Source organism: Nesoenas mayeri (genome assembly GCF_963082525.1).
Source record: "Nesoenas mayeri genome assembly, chromosome: 13".
NCBI classification, from domain to species: domain Eukaryota; kingdom Metazoa; phylum Chordata; class Aves; order Columbiformes; family Columbidae; genus Nesoenas; species Nesoenas mayeri.
The window spans coordinates 20686349-20703433 of record NC_137550.1 but is presented as its reverse complement, the minus strand read 5'-3'; the positions used below and the strand labels follow the sequence as shown (position 1 = coordinate 20703433).

Below are 17085 nucleotides of genomic sequence, written 5' to 3'. Positions count from 1 at the left end.
TGAAATACATAGTGCAAAGAATTGGGAAAGCACAATATGGAAAGCCTTGTAGAAAAAGATAAAATAGCTCCTTTCAAATTTCTGGTTGCGTGGAGAGGAGCAAAAAGGTATCAAGTCGTTAGAGGAAAGGTCTGGTTCTGCTGGAGTCTAAAACGTTGCTGGATATATAAGATTTTTAGCAAAGCTTTTCTATCTGCTGCTGGTTATTTCTCAGTGGTGCCAGCTCTGCGGTGGCTCTGGAGCCGAGGGCTGGGGGTGCGGGTGTCCCGGGCCGGTGGGACCGTGCCGGGGACGCGGGGTGAGGCAGAGAGGGCGGTGTTGCATCTGGCTGAGGTTACGCAGCCCAGCTGGTTGTTCACACAACAGCAACAGCCCCTTAAACTCCGGTGGAGGAGCCTGAAAGCTGCAAGGCTTTGCCCAGGGTTCACAGTAGGGGTTCAGGCCGCCATCGCACGTGGCTGTTTTCTGTTTCGGTGGATTTGGGGTTTATTCATACTGTGGGTACAAACGGGGCTCTTCTGAGCATAAAGATTTTTCCCAAGAAGTCCCAGAATTGTCACATTTGCTCTTGATGTAACTTGATTTCTGAGAGCTCGCCTGCAAGCGTTCGAACAATACCAGAAACCAAGAGCAGATCTAATTTTGACCAAAAAGTTGCAGTGACCTGCTAACTGTTAGAAGCTAATTGCCTCATCTGGTGCTTTGACAAAAAGCCAGTTTTCGCAAATAACTTAAAATGCTATTGCTCCCCATTCTGCCTGGCGTGCGTTGACTTGTAATTCTGATAAGCAGCTCTCCTGCTGCCTTCCGAAAAGGCAGCGTCTCCAACGAGCGTGTCGGCAGGGAGGCGGCAGGACGGGCAGCAGCGCGGGGCTGGGGCTGGGCGTGCGATGGAGGGGGTGTGAGGAGCACGGTCCCGGAGCAGCGCTGGCTCTCGGAGCGTCCCGGTGCTGCGGTTAATGCGGCACTGGCGGGTGAAATCCTCTCCCATGGTCCTGGACCACGGGACCCTCCTCAAGTTGCGCCAGGGGAGGTTGAGGTTGGATCTGGGAACAATTTCTTCCCCAAAGGGCTGTGGGGCATTGGAACAGGCTGCCCAGGGCAGTGCTGGAGTCACCAGCCCTGGAGGGTTGGACAGACGGACATGAGGTTCTCAGGACAGGGATAGAGGGACTTGGTACTGTTAGGTGTACAGGTGGACTTGATGGTTTTAAAAGTCTTTTCCAGCCTGAATGATTCCATGATTCTATGACCAAGTCCCAAGGCCAGAGTGAGGTTTGGCTTAGTCCTTGCTTGCCTCCTTCCTGATCAGTGCTTGGCTTGTCCCATCGCTCAAATTCTGGGGTTGCCATGAGTGTCCTCCCAAGCGCCATCCACTGTGCCCAGCAATAACTCGTCCCAGCCTCGTGTGCTCACCCTTTCCCTTGTTCTCTTCCCGTTTGACGCTGCAGGTTGGACACTGGCCGGGAGCACGTCTTGCCCATTGACTATTACTTTCCGCCTCAGAAGACTTGCCTAATCTGTGGAGATGAAGCCTCTGGGTGCCACTACGGAGCCCTCACCTGCGGGAGCTGCAAGGTCTTCTTCAAACGGGCGGCTGAAGGTAACGCGTGCAGAGTAAAATCAGTCCCAGCCCAGCGCGGGCTTTCTCGGCAACGCGGCTCAAAGGTCGGGTGCTACCGACACCAGTTCTTGCTCATCTGCAGTCAGGTCACTAACGTGTAAGTGCTGGAGGCATTTGCAGCATCACGATATCTGTTCCTCCAGCTGAAAGGTTAAGGGGGAATGAGAGAAGAGTAGTGGGAACAACATCTGGTGGGTTTCTAAGGCCTCTTAAACTAGTAAAGGAGAAAATTCAAGGATAAATTCATTTCTTTGTCGTATGTTTGTCATTCCACGTTGCAGATGGCCCTCAAAAAGTAGCCACACCAGTTTGCCAAAACACAAACCTTTTCAATGACCGATGGTCTTGGTGAAGCGGTGGGACCCCAGAACAGCCAGTTCTGCTTCTCCTCTTGACTCTCAAGGATGCTTTAAGTTTCCATCAGCCCTCCTGTGATCTCAGAGCCACAACTCCAAGTTTAGGGGATGCTTTTCCTCTTCCAGAGGCTCAGTTCTCTCAATACCTGCAAAACCACAGAGCCGTTTGTCCATGGAGAGCCGTGCTCTGACCTCGGTGTCCATGATCTCCCTCCCCAGCCCCTGAGAAGGCAGCAGCTTCTCGCCCAGGCTGGTAGAGCCAGGCTCCCAGGGGTGTCGGAGCCCAGGCGCCCCTCTGGGCAGCAGGGGCTGTGCGCCGCCTTTCCCTGGTCGGCGGGCGCAGGAGGGCCCGGCTGTTCCCGCACCGTCTGGTCTGCCGCTGCAGCTCAGGGTTGCGGTTCCCTGGCAGCACAGTGGGACTCTCCGCTGTGGAAACCCAACTGTCTGCTGATGGAACGTGCCGGTAAATCACACACCTGACTGGTTTTCTGCAGCGATGAACCCAAAAAGCCATCATTCTTCCTCGGTGCTAACGTAATGTATGTGCTGCGCTGGCGCAGCGCTGGGGGTCGGTGTCAGGGCTGTGACCGTGCCCTCCCGCCCCTCCCGGCACCCTCTGTGGAGCGGAGGTCCCGGGCTGGCGGGTGACCTGCCGCTGTCACAGCTCCGCCTCTGGATTGATCCCAGCGTTATCCTGCCTGCTTTTGGAGTCACATTTTCCCTCATTCGTCTCTCATGCCAGGAGTGAGCTTGCCAGCACTGGTTCAGGGGAGGAGTGGCTGTGCCATGGAGGGCAACAGCTTACTGCTGCCAGAATCACACAGCCAAGTCATATTCATAGATAATAAGTTTGGCATATTTTTCTCAAGTAAATAATTTACAGATAAGTCCCTTTGCTGTACACCAATTCTGGATTGGCTTGTGCAGCCAGAGTAAATAACAGATGCTTATTTAAGTCAGCAAGTTATTGTTGATTTATAGTAAGTGGAATCTTGGCTCTCTTGGTCAGATAAAGGGCTGATGAAATACCCCATGTCAGCAGGCGAGTCCCGGTGCTGCTGCTTGTATTGTACACCAGCGTGCGCTCCATCCTGCTGAGCAGGGATGCAGGATGCTGGGGGATGCTGCGGGGTGCTGGGGGATGCTGCAGGATGAGGCAGCTGCTTGCGCTGCTCTTGATCATGTGCTGTGGTGGTGGTCCCTCTCCCAGTTGTGTTATATCATTAATGTAAAGCTTTTAAGCCTGGGGGCGTCACAGGGGTTAGAGGTGCCGGGTTGTGTTAGCGTGGGCAGCAGCACTTTGCCTTTCCCCCGGACGAGACCGTGGAGCGACAGCCTGGGCGTGAGGTTTCATCTGTACCATGAGGTACAAGGATAGAGCCTTTATTCTGGGAAACAGACAATAAATCTGACTCCTTTATAAATACTGGGTGCAGGGCAGCGGTAGGTGATGAGTGCTGCCCTAACTGTACTGAAGACCTTGTGGTTATGTGACACTCGGGGGAGTCACTCCCTCAGAAAGCCTCAGAGAGCCCCAGCTCTTAGGATTTGGTTTATGCACTGAAATACAAGGAGGACGAGGTCCCTGTCCCTGTCCTCATTCAAAAGGCATTTAATGGGTTTTCACATTCACAATCATAAATCTTCCTCCAGACTTAGCACAGATTGCTTTGCTTTCTGGAAGGGAAAGCTACTCTGGGCACAACTCAAGTGACAACAAGCTTTTGGCAAAACACCTTCTCTGGACTGAGCAGCTGATCTTTCTCCTTGAACCATTATTTTCAGTCGAGGCTGGAGAAGTGCTCCTGCCCGGCTCCACTGTGCTCGCGGCAGGTGACGGGCGGGGGGACATTCTGGTGGCAGAAGCGTCTTTCTGGCGGTGTGGGTGGCACAGGAGGGGACACGGGTGTCCCCAGGGAGGGCAGGGCACAGCAGCGTGTTTGGGGCCAGTTAGCGGGGGCTTTGCCGGGACACAGTGTGGTCCCTCTCCCAGGTCCTGGGTTTGTTCCACAAACCGTGTCCACAGCTGGGGACAGCGGTGATGAAGGCGGCGAGTTTCTGCAGTGATTAAAAGGGGGATCTCTGCATCGCTTGGAATTAGGACAAGGTGAGCAAGCAACTTGTTCTCGTGCTGAGCAGCAGAGTCATGAACAGCCATTTGATGACCATTTGTTTCCCTTTTTGTTAATGGCTAACAGCTTAAAATAAACAGTGCCAGCCTATGCGTGTACAGTTAACAGAAAATGAGTTCCTGCCCCAAAGAGTTTATTTTGTGAACCGGGAAGCAGGTGCTCACCATTTCAGCAGAATCACCGTACCGTGACCGTGGGCCCAGCTGTTGGCTGCAGCGTCACAGCTGGCGTTCAGCCCGGCCCATCGCAGGGGTGCAGCTGCCGCAGGCCCCGGGATGGGCCCGTCTGTGCAGGGTGAGCGGGGCTGCGGGGCGGAGGCTCCTGCCTGGTCCCTCTGCTGCCAGATGGGTCCCTGTCCCCGTCCCTTCCCAGCTGTGCTAGAGGTGGCGGATGCTGCTGCACAGCTGGAGGAACACAGCACAGCTGTGTCTGCAGCCAAATCTGGTGCCGCCCTGCTCCCCCCAAGTGGTGCCGGGGGGACAGAGCGGGGTGGGGATGCTGCTGGAGCCTGGGGAGAGCGGGGGCAGGGCTGGGGGTGCTCCTGCTCTTGGCAGGGGAATTGAGAGGGGGCTGTGCCTGACCCTGGGGTGGCCTTAGGGGTCTTGGGCAGTGACTGTGTGCTTTCCCTTGGTTCAGCCATTCATGGGCAGGCTGCACCTTTGTAAAGATCTTGAGCTGCAGTTCAGACCAGGGAGGCGAGCCGGGGAAGGGGCAGGAGCCGGTGCGCGAGGAGAGCGGGAGGGCAGCACCGCAGCCCCGCGGGCTCGGCCGGGGACCGCGCTGGTGCTGGGCTGGGACTGAGCCTCGCCGGCACCGCAGCGCCGGCCGGGTCACACTCATGGTTGTTCTGCTGGACTCTGGAGCAGCCCCCGTCAGACGCTGTCGGACAGGAATCCTGCCGTGCAGCGGGAGGGGAAGGAGGGTCTGATCCCCTTCTGCTCCCCATGCCTGGGAAAGGAGAGCGTCTGCTCCCGTTGGATGTATGCACGGAAAGAGGGCGAGTGGAGAGAGTGTGGCCTCGGCACTCGCTTCCCATAGCACAAAAATAACTCCAAGTAACCCAGTTTCAGCTGAAGTTGTTTATTACTCGTCCTTCTCAATGAACTGTTGAAAGGGAGGCTGGTGCTTGTGTTCTGAGGCTTGTCTGAGTGTCCTTAACACCGATAATGAGCAAAGGGAGGGGATGAGAAGAGCTGCTGATGAGAGCAGTGTTAAAAGGGTTGATGGAGGTCTCACGTGCTGCAGGTAATGCGCTCGTGGCCCATTATGTCTCCAGTCTGAACAGCTCAGGCGCTGGGCGGGTGTAGTGATCAGCTTTTAATAGGCATGACTCTAAGAAGTTCGGGCGTGTAGTATTTTGGCAGCTCTAGTGCAGTCCTGTGCACGGGCAGGGTGATGAGGAGTTGGTTATAACCAGCGCTACGGTGACTGTTCCGCACCCTGCGATGGCTGCGGGGCTTTGCAGCCGCACGGTGTCACCAGCCAGCGCTGGGGGACGGCGGCACCTTCAGGGTTTCCTGCTCGCTGGGGCTGGGGGTGATGGGGAAGCAACAGGTGGTGCCAGGGAGGTCCAGGACGCCAGGCTGATGAAACCTTTGTGCTTCTGATTCTGGTATCTTCAGAAGTTGTGGGTGCGTGTGGGGGAGGTGATAAATCAGTGCACCACACTGGTGCAACTCTTCTCAAAATTGGTACATGAAGCAGTTAGATGCAGCCTCATTCTTCTAATGAATCTCTGGTGACTCTAAAGGGCCATTCCTATATGAATATAGAAAGCAGACACTTGCAGGATGATGAATGAAGGTTAGGCCGGATATAGACGGAGTTCCCATGTAGGCTGGTTCTGCAGAGTCTGAGGCGCACAGCTCTATTATTTACCAAGGCTGGTTTAGTTTGGAACAGGATGAAGAACATCAGATAAATCCTGATCCAGTAAACGTGTTTAGACTTGACAAGAAAACAAATGATGAGTCAGGAAGGAAAGTTCACTCCAGCAAATGAGGCAGTTAAAAATAAAAAGGAGCTGAAATTCGGAGCTCTAAGGGCTGCTCTGGGAACAAATGGAAAGGCAAGTCTGAAATATTGGTTAGTCTGACAATAAGTAACTTCTAGCTCTGCATTTCCTGCCTGCGGCTGCGCAGGGTGTCCCGCACAGGGTGTCCCGCACAGGGACCCCCCGGTCCCGGTTGGCTCCAGCTGCCGGGGCAGCGCTGGGACGGGGCGGCTGGTGCCGCACACCCGCGGCGGCAGAGCCGGGATGGGGCGGCTGGTGCCGCACACCCGCGGCGGCAGAGCCGGGACGGGGCGGCTGGTGCCGCACACCCGCGGCGGCAGCGCTGGAGCCTGCGCACAAACCCAGTTAGTGTTAGTGGGTGGCACAGAGAACAGTTCAGCCCCTGAAGTGCTGCAAAGAGTGGTGGCTGTGGAGGGAAGGCCATTGGGGACCGTGTTCAGCAACGACGGGTAAGTGCGGTGGCAGGCAGATCAAACCGTGTTCTGGGAGAAGAACGGCTCTTCGCAGCAAAAAGCCAACCATGAGACGTGCGGTATTTAAAAAATGAGAACCAAACTATCCATGTTTCATTGCCTTTTAGTGGCTATTTCTTGCCTGCCCTGCGGTGCCACACAGCGGTTTTGCTCCTTGGAGAGCAGCGGGGACAAGAGCGGTGCTGGTTTCCCAAAGGATGCCAACTTCCAACTTAAATTTCCTGGTGGGAGGTGAACTGGGAAGCCAGCGCTGACGTGGCCCCTCCTGTCCCTCCTCCCGTGGTGCCGCTGACCCTGGGGACACTGGGGACGCGAGAGCCCATTGCTCCTGGTGAACCCGGGCTGGCTGGTGCCCAGCACCCATGGGCTGTTTCCTCTGGTGTTTGCAGGTAAACAGAAGTACCTCTGCGCCAGCCGGAACGACTGCACCATCGACAAGTTCCGGAGGAAAAACTGCCCGTCCTGCCGCCTGCGGAAGTGCTACGAGGCGGGGATGACGCTGGGAGGTACGGTCTGAACACCCCGCGCTCCAGCACCCCGGCTCCGCCATCTGAACACCCCGGGCTCCTGGGTCTGAACACCCCGGGGCTCCAGCACCCCGGCTTCTCCATCTGAACACCCCGGGCTCCTGGGTCTGAACACCCCGGGGCTCCTCCATCTGAACACCCCGGGCTCCTCGGCTGGGCTGGGGCAGCCGGGCTAATCTGCAGATAACAAACCTACTTGGCATATTAATAGTCACTAAATGTCTGGAAAAATGAGGCTGATGGAGTGTAATGAGCCTTGGGAAACATTTGCAGGTTTCTAATACCCAGACTGCGAATTTCATTAAGCTTTTGTTTGAGTTTCAGGAAACAGTCTTTTCCTTAATTTAAAACCTTGTTAGTCTGAAAAAATGCAAGCGGCTGGGTGAGCGGGATTCTCACTCACACTGAAGCCTTCAACACAGCAATCCCATTTTAAGAATATTTTTCCCAGGCAGAAAGGGGCATTTTCCTTTATAACATTACAGCCCCAGTATTTTTCTTAGTTGAAGTTGCTTCTCTGTCCTTGGTAAAGATCCTTGTTGCTGTTTTTCCCAAGACTTGCAGCTCCACCAAAATGTGACAATGCCTGTATCCAAAGTCGGAGGTTTTCTGCTCGAAATCTAGAAGCTACAATGTAGATGACCGAGTGGCTCGTGGTTGAGTTCACTTCACCTGAGAATGAGCGAGAAACCACCCTGAAAAACGGGGCAGATGCACCTGCCCCGTGCCGAAATGGCCCCTGACAGCGGAGGGGCGGGGGGGGGTTACCGGGTGCTTTCTCCAGCTCGTTTCCCAGTGTCTGCCCCACCGGTGCTGCCCCAGCCCATCACCCGTCCCTGTCCCAGCCGGTCACCCGTCCCTGCCCCAGCCCCGTCACCCGTCCCCGCCCGCGGGGCTCCCAGCGACCCTCGTGTCGGTGGCCGCTGGTGGCTGTTGGTGGCCATGGTGACCATCCGTGTCCTGCCGGGCGGGCTGGGATGGGCACGCTGTCACCGCCCTGCCCGTGGTGGCGCTGGGCCCGGCGGGGACGGGCGAGGAGCCGGAGCAGCGCCCCGCGCCACCAGCAGCACCAGCGCGCGGCGCCGCCGTCCCCAGCGAGCACGCTCGGATTTTTAAGTGCCTTTTTCTGGTGACATTTCCTTAAGTAAGAGAAGACATACAGCAGCGTAACCTTCTGCAGGACGCACTGACAAAATTAACGCTAATACTGCTAGCCCCCCCCTTTTTTTTTTCTTAAGCTCTTTGGGTCACCCTGACCTGTTCTGCCTGGTCTGGTTTACATTTGTTTTCAATGTCGGTTTAAGGCAATTGTTAGAAACATGCACGCTATGAGTTTGTCCACAGTTATTTCTCCCACAGTAGAGAGGCAGAGCATTTGAAAACCCTTCGAAAATCCCAGCAGTTGTTTTTAACTGCCTGTTAATCAGCAGTCAGCGCAGGGTACAATAGAGCTGCGTGACCAGCAGAGCCGCTCGGTGCGGGGAGCAGGGGGAGGGGGTGACACGCTGAGTACCTGATTTAGGGCTCTCTGCTTTGGCACAGACCGGCAACACGTCGAAGCACTTCATTATTGATTGGGATCACTCTGACCTGCAAGCTGAAATCCATTCAGCAGAATCTTCTCTCCCGACCAACACTGTAAAGCCAAAGAGAGGGGAAAAAAAGTGATAATGCTGGTTTTCTGTGCATGGTTCTGCTGCTGCACGGTCCTGTCTCCCTCAGCACCAGCGCAGGTGCCTGCACGGATCCTGTCCCTGTGGTGCTGCACATGCGGTCACACGGATCCTGTCCCTGTGCTGCTGCACATGCGGTCACACGGATCCTGTCCCTGTGCTGCTGCACATACGATGACACAGATCCTGTCCCTGTGCTGCTGCACATACGATGACACAGATCCTGTCCCTGTGCCACTGCACATGCGGTCACACGGATCCTGTCCCTGTGCTGCTGCACATACGATGACACAGATCCTGTCCCTGTGCCACTGCACATGCGGTCACACGGATCCTGTCCCTGTGCCGCTGCACATACGATGACACAGATCCTGTCCCTGTGCTGCTGCACATACGATGACACAGATCCTGTCCCTGTGCTGCTGCACATGCGGTCACATGGATCCTTCCAGCCCCCGTGCGCACACGGGCACCCAAAGCCCTGCGTCCTTTCCAGTGCATGCGAGGTCCCTCGAGCACCTGCTGCCCGTGCCCAGCTCTGCCCAGGGACTGCTCGTGTGCGTCCGTTCTCAGGGCAAAACCTCCCACATCTGTAACATTCAGTTCGTTCCGCTGGTGGCAGGGCTAGAAAGCTACTGTAGGAGCTGCCAACAGCCTGCGAAAGCCCGAGGCATGAGTCATACCTGTGTTTGGTCCTAATTCAGGTCCGGTTGCTGTGGTTAAAATAGAGCTCATGTCGTAAAAGCCCATTTGATACTGAGGGAAGCGTTTCCAGCAGTGGAGCGGCTAACACATTTTTTGCTGCACAGTTGCAGTGGTTAATTAGGTTCGGTGTTGTGATGGATGTACCTTATTTTTCATCTTGTCTGTCCTTGATTTCCAGCCACTGGATCTTTATTATGGCTTTGCTTGCTCAATTGAGAAAACGACTTGTATTGCATTTCTGTCCCCACGGTGGGGATCTTGGCTGTGGCTTGGTAACTGTTCAGCCTCGTGCCCAGCCACCTGGGCAGAGCTCTTGTCTTCCTCGCTCCAAGGTGCATTGTCTGGTCTTTCCTGTGCTTGTGGCTCCCGTGGCTGGACGTGACTGTCTAACCAGCAGCACCGGTACCTGGGGCTGTGCTGAGGGGCGTCTCCTCCCGCCCGTGGTTCTGTGTCCCCTGGACCTGCTGCCAGCTCCCAGCTCTGTCTGTCCAGCCAAGCTCTGTCTGTCCAGCTACTTTCGGGGGGTTGAGGCTGCCCATGATGGAGTTCCATTTTCAGCGAGCTCAGCTCACTTTTGCAGTTGCTCTGTATAGCTGTTTACAGTGAAATGTAATTTCCTTTAGCAGACTGAGCTTTTCAGCAGACCTTAATCAGTCTGTTCAGTTATCAGTCTTTGATGTCCGTTACTGTTTTCCCATCCTTGCGTTGTCATACAGACCTCGGTAGACTTTAGTAGACATGGTTCATTTTCTTTTTGGAATTCACGTAGATGTTCACTAGCAACGGGCCATGAACAATCATCATAAGAAACAAACTTGATGTTGTTTCAACATTTATAGTTCTTTTTGAGATGTACCACCTGAGCGATTTGAAATCATTCAGCAGTACCATCTGATTTTATATCATTTGAGTTTTTTAATTCATGTGAGCCAGACTAACTCAGATCCCCTGAACATGTATGCTGTGCTAGTTCTGTTGTAATTATCAACTAAAATTATCATGCCAAGAAAGATTGATAGCTTGATAGGATCTGGTTTTGACAAGCCGCATGTTGATGTTCATACCGAATCTAAAGAGCAGACTATAAGTCGAGTCCCGTTTCAGCCCCTGCCGCTCTGCCTGCAGCCGCAGCGGCGCGGGGCGCGGGGGGGCTGGGTCCTGCGGCTGTGCGGAGCGGTTTCCTCCAGCCCCCAGCCCCGCACTCAGGAGCAGCTGGTGCTGGAGCCCAGGGTGCTCCTTCAGCAGCTCCAGCAGCGGGAGCGCGGCCAGGTGACGATGCTGATCGGCTGTCACCTCGTCATCCTCTGTCCTGTGCTCCCTGGACGTTCTCACCGGTGAATATTTTATTGTGAGAACAGCTAATTATGTCCTCTAAGCCTTTTTCCCTCCAGTCGGAGCAGACGCTGTTCCGGGATCCCGGTGTCGCTGTCCCCCCTCACAGCACAGTCACACTTGCTGCGGTGCAGCCTCCTGCCTGCCTGAGCTCACCCCAGAGTTAAAGTACAACAGATGCCTTTAATTTCTATTTATTTCTGGTTTTGTTCCCAGTGGCTGCTGAGTAGTAGGAGCCACCACCAAGCAGGGGTTTTGCACGGGCACTGAACGTAAGGTGGTGTGTGCCTCCGAAGCGTTTCTCATGCAGTACCGCTGGCATTTCGGCGCTCTGTGCAGCAGCTCCCGCGCAGCGCACGCACAGGGCTCCGGGACAGGAGCGGTCCTTGTACCACCCGCCTTCACCGCCCTCGCGCACGGGGCGGCCGGGCTGCGCTGCCAGCCCAGAGCCAGCGTGGCTGCTGCTTGTTCTCCTCGCGCTTCACATCTTTTGGTACTAGATAATTCAATTTTAAGAAAAAAAAAATGTTTAAACCAAACCACGTGTGTGTTCTATACAGCGCTGGTTTGGCTCCATTTGGTCTCTGATTATCCACCGTTGGAAGATACAGTTTGGGGTTTATTTCTTCCTTTAAGCCTCTTCTCCCCGTGCAGCACCCCCACCTCCGAGGGACCGTGCCAAGCGCCGCGGTGAGCTGTGGGCTCTGCCCCAGGTTCCGCGGGCGGGACGGGGCTGGGTGCCCCGGCCGGGCTGAGCGGGGTCCTGCCCGCAGCCCCGCTCCCCGCGCTCTTCCCTTTGCCGCTCTCTCCTCCTTCCTTTACAGAGCAGCCTGTCTCACTTAATTGCTCGTACAGTAGATCACCCAAAGTGCATTACTTAAAGATCAACGTTTTGATTTACAAAGCTGCACTTTAACTTGACATTTTTATGTTTCGCTGCTTATTTTTCTAATTACAGCTGAAAGGAAACTTGAGATAAGTATCATGTAATGAAGGAGCCAAAACCCCAAGGACAATTGGTTTGATGTTATATTCTCAACTTGAATTAAACAATTGGCTTTTGTTCTGTAATTAATTAGGGTTTATTGGAGTCGGTAAGGGGCGAAGGCTGTTCCCGTCTGCGCTCGCCTGCCAACCTGTGCTGTGCTGAGCACCGTCAGGGAGATGTCAGATTGGTGAACACTGACTCCCAAAGAATTCTCAAGTCCCACATCTGAAGCTCTTGGTGTATCTCGCTAGCAGATTAGTGTCTGCAATTAACGCTGAGTGCACAGGAGACACCTCATCCCGATGACGCGGGCACAGTTCCCCGCTCAGCCCCAGTCCCCCAGCCCGTGCTGCTCCCGAAGCGGGTGAGCAGACCCCGGCCACCCCGCCGTGTCTGCTCCTGCCTGGGGGCTGGCTGGGGACACAGCTGGGGCCGCCGTCTGCCGTTACCGTGTGTGTTCCACCGTTGGCCAGCAGAGCGGCTTTGGGAGCCGGGCCGGGCGCTGCGGCAGCGCCAGCAGGGACGAGCCTCATCTGTTTCATCCCGTGTCCGCTCTGGCCTGGGGTGGAACAGTCTGACTTGAGCGTCCAGAGGCAATGCCTTTTTTCCTTGGAACGTGACCTACTGAGGGTATTTGCTTGCGCTGCTTCCCTTTTTAATTGCACCTGAGTAGTTGTGCAAATTGAGTCACCTCTTCTCTCTTTTCCCCAGCTCTTGCACTCCATTTCTGAGTGGGAGTTAGTGTGAGGCCAGTCACGGCTGAGGATGTAAATGATGCTTCTTTTCCATATAAGATGAATGAGCAGATGGGTTTCCCTGTGCTGTGCATCCTCCCTTTTGCCCTTACGTGAGGTCCGCGGTGCCCGGCACTCTGGGCAGCGTGCGCTGACGGAGGAGCTGCTGGTGCCCATCAGGTTCCCTTTCCTGCTAAATATAAGTGATGGAGCTGGAGGCCAAGAAACCTCAAGTTTGTCTGTTTGTTTTACTTTTAAATGTCACACTAAGATGCGTCATTTCCACAGCCCGCAAGCTGAAGAAGCTGGGTAACCTGAAGACACAAGACGAGGCGGAGGCAGCCAGCTCGTCCAGCCCCACGGAGGAGCAGGCGCCCAAGATGGTGATGACGCGCATCGACGGGTACGAGTGCCAGCCCATCTTCCTCAACGTCCTGGAGGCCATTGAGCCCGGCGTGGTGTGTGCCGGCCACGACAACAGCCAGCCCGACTCCTTCTCCAACCTGCTGAGCAGCCTGAACGAGCTCGGGGAGAGGCAGCTGGTCTACGTGGTCAAATGGGCAAAGGCCTTGCCAGGTGAGAGGAGAACTGACTAACGGACTAACTGACTGACTGATGAGCCCGTCCCTTCCCCGGCACTGTCCTCAAGGCCCCGCTTGCATTGCTGGGTGGGTTGGGAGGAGGGGTCCCCAGCCTGTGTCCCCCATCGCTCTGCTCCTCGGGGAGCACCTCCCCGTGCACCCATGTGTAGCATCTCCAGGAAGCAGCCGCGGCAGCCCTGGCTCTGTCTCCTGCGGGTGGCTGGTGGGCGGGAGAGGTGACGGAGTCTGCAGAAAGGGGTGGGCGGGGGTCTGTCCCCGCGGTGCGGACTAGGGGGCTGCTGCTGTCAGCGCTCGGGCTCTCGCTCTGCTCCCGCCCCCGTGCCGGGTTCTGCTCCACGGGCAGGGCCGCGGCCACCAGGCCTGCAGAAGGCTTCTCAAAACCGCCATTAGCCCATCCCGTAACCCACAGGGAGTGGTGATAGTTCCCCCGGGTAACTCAGACGTGTGATATTTCATGATGTGAAAGTGAGATGGGAGAAACTGGGCTGAAAGGAGCTGAGGCTTGAGAAATGGAGGAGACCCTTCCTCACCTTTTCTGTATTTCATAGGCCAATTAATTGTAAAATGGCAAAAGAGAGATATGAAATCCCAAAGAGCTTCTTCCTGGCAGTCAGGTTGCTCTTGTGTGACAGGCTGCTGGAATATATTTATGATGCATTCAGAGTTGTGTTATGGGAGTACATTATGGCTGGAAATTTTCCAGATAGTAATAGCTCTCAGGTGCTGTAAATGAAAACATCCTGGTGACAGATGTGTTTCACCGAATACGCGCCGTGGTTCTGAGCACAGAGGTTTCCAGTCTGTAACACGCCGCCTGTTGTGTGTCGTAATCCTGCCAGGGAATGAGTGAAATTACAGAGGACTGAGAGCACCGTGGGCGCAGCGGGAGCCGCTTCACCGCCCGCAGCCCCGGGCTGGGCGGGGGCTGGTCCCGGCTCCCTGCTCCCGTGTGCAGGTGCTGTGACCAGGGAGGGCACCGAGGCAGAGGAAGTTTGCCACGATGTGCCAGAACCTGGCGATGGGCTGCAGTCAGATGTTTGACGTTCCCAGAAATGTGGCAGCCCCCCTGGAAGCAGCTTCACTGGTGGCCCTAGGGGTGTTAGTCTGCATATGCTTAAATGTAGAGTAGCCCCTTCTATTTCTTATATTCTTGAGTCAGAAAAGGTTCACCTGGCATGTGAAGCCGGGGACAAATGGTGCTTTTTCTGCTGGCTTACCTGTGCCAGACATCAAGACTTTTCCAGAAAAGTACACAGAGATACGGCCAAACCTGACCGGCAATCCGGGGCTGAGGTTGGACAACTGCGGTAGCGCTAATGGAAAGGGAGAGTGCTTTGAAAAACAGTTTTCATCATAACCACCCCCTTATCAAAGGCTTTTACTCTCCTGTGCTGCAGCTGGTGTCTGACCCCGTGTGCGTGGCAGCACTGCGCTGGTGCCCAGCGCGCCAGCAATGGCATCTGGGCAAAACTATCCTGCATCTGGGCGGTCACCATGCTCTGGGCGGTTACAGTATAACCACAAACCCTCCGCAGGGCAGCGGGTCCTGTGTGGAGCCCAGCTCTCCTGTGCGGGCAGGCTGCGGTGGGACGGTGCTGCTGGCTGCCCCCAGCTGCGGCCACGGAGCATCACAACTGGTGCTGGCCTGATCGTTACCATCACATCTGGTGCAGGTCTGACCATTACCATCACATCTGGTGCTGGCCTGACCATTACCATCACATCTGGTGCAGGTCTGACCGTTGACATCACATCTGGTGCTGGTCTGACTGTTGGCATCACATCTGGTGCTGGCCTGATCGTTCCCATCACTGCTGGTGCAGTGAAGGCACAGCCCGTGTGTTTTCCCCAGCTTTTCCCAGCAGCTCCCTCACGTGTGCCGGTGCTGGAATTCAACAGCAATGGCCACAAATTCGCCTCTTAGCCATAGTGCCGATGTTCTGCAGGGAGGCAGCGAGCAGCCGCGTGGTGCTGGTGTGGGGGTGGCTGCGCAGCCCCCGTGCTGGGCAGCAGGTTCTGCTGCAGGTTCTGCTGCAGGTCCTGCAGGTGCCGGGGCTCCCCGGGCGCTGGGCGAGGGACAGGTGGGGGACAGACGTCTCTGCCCAGCGCTGCCCTGCCCTGCACACGCTGTGGCTGCTTTGCTTTTTGGGTAGACATGCAGAATCCTGCCCCCCAGCCAGAGGTGATCTGCTGGCTGTAGTTTATTTAAATTACATTTTGGTTAATGAAGCAGAGGTGTGTTGGGGTCCCAGCCCGTGGGCTGGCTGGGCAGCCTGGCGCTCGGCGGGCGCGGGAGGCAGGTGATGCGGCTGAACGTGCGCAGGGACAGAAGTAATGGAAACAAAACCTGAGCAATTTAAACCAGCGGGATGCAGTTGTTTTTACCAAAACAGAAAGGTCTTCCCGCAGTGCACTGGGAGGCTGGAGGCTGCTAATGAAGGCCGCTGCTGACGAGGTGCGATGGGAGCAGAGCGGAGGGCGGGAGCAGCACAGGCTGCCTGGGCTGGGGGGACAGCGCCTGGGGTGACGCCAGCAGCACATGGCACACATCACATCAGCACATGGCACACATCACATCAGCACATGGCAGTGCTCCCAGGCTCCGTGCACAGCCCCAGGGGCAGCCCAGCGCCTGCTGGAAGCCACCCGGTCCCCAGGCAGGGCGGCAATGTCCCCCTCCCCTCTCCCGGTTAATGAGGCACCAGCATTGGCTTCACTAAGCACAAGCAGCCCTGAGCATCAGTTAAGAGATAAATCAGTGTAAAGGTTTTAGTTTCCAGTGGCTGGTGCTGCTGGGGGGAGCGGGAACTCACACCTGTAACATCTCAGCCTGGTAGTACTGGCGATAAATTAATATTGGTTAATAGGTGATTGTTGACCTTGCATCCTGCAATGAGCATCACCTGTATACCGAGTGATTAGTACACAGCATGGTGTTGCTGCACTTCTTACAGGGAGGCTTCACCGACACCCTAGGAAGAAAACAGCATTAGGTAGGAGTGCTTCTGAATTCTGTGTGCCTGCAGTAGCAATATCAGCCTCTGTCCAGCGGAGAAAATTTACTGTATGGCCCTATGCAATTGAAATTCTGCATAGGAGGAGGTAGAATCAAACTGTGGTTTCCCTGGAAATGAAAGATTAAATAACCACAGCTTGCCAAGGAAGCTGCTGAAACAGAATGAGAAAGTCTGATTAAATCCATGAAATCTGTCCACTTCAAGGTAGGTGGAAGGAGTAGGTCGTTTCCCTTTTCCATATGAATAAATTCAGTGAAGGTGTTAATTTAGCTCAGCACTCAGACACATTAGTTTAAAGATAATTGTAACTGGCAGCAAATGCAAAGCCTTCAGTTTGTCCCCAAAGCTGTCAGGAAACAGTCTGTGACAAACGGTGGGTCTGCAGGACAGGGACGTTGCTGGGGACAGGGACAGGGACGCTGCTGGGGACAGGGACAGGTGTGGCACAGCAGCCACAGCCCTGTGGGTTTCGCAGCTGGCGCAGCTGTGATCGGGAGGACCTGGTTATCAGAGCCATCCCAGTGTGCGTGTCCTGGGTGGCCAAGGTTTGTGGGGCTCCAGGCCATTGCTAGCTTTCCTGTTTCAAATCTGTTGCCTCATACTCTAACTCACCCTTTAACTATAAGGATACAACTGATGGTGCATCCTTTTCCATTCTCTGGACAATAGCATTTCCAGACACAAAATGAGTATTTTTTCATATTAGAAATGCTACTTTACGGTAACGAGATGTTGCTCCGCTGCTGATTCCCAGGAGCTGCCGCTCTGGCACAGCGGTGCGTCAAAAGGGAAGATAACGCATGTGTCTCCAAAGCAGGCTGCCTTGGGACCATTCACAAGGAAAAGGTTGTGCATTGATCTTTTTCAAATCATCACTAATTTAATTTCACTTTTGCTGTGATTCCTTT

The 17085-nt window shown here is 55.2% G+C and overlaps 1 protein-coding gene across 1 annotated transcript in view; it reads left to right on the top strand.

Annotated features, from left to right (window-relative positions):
* Positions 1–17085, top strand: part of AR (androgen receptor) — a gene marked incomplete at both ends in the record, with an annotated part of 39792 nt that overhangs the window by 17591 nt on the left and 5116 nt on the right. Inside the window, 3 exons of the mRNA XM_080352668.1 lie at positions 1452–1603; positions 6989–7105; positions 12847–13134. Of these exons, the coding sequence (XP_080208794.1) occupies positions 1452–1603; positions 6989–7105; positions 12847–13134 (557 nt within the window). The remainder of the gene's footprint in view (positions 1–1451; positions 1604–6988; positions 7106–12846; positions 13135–17085) is intronic.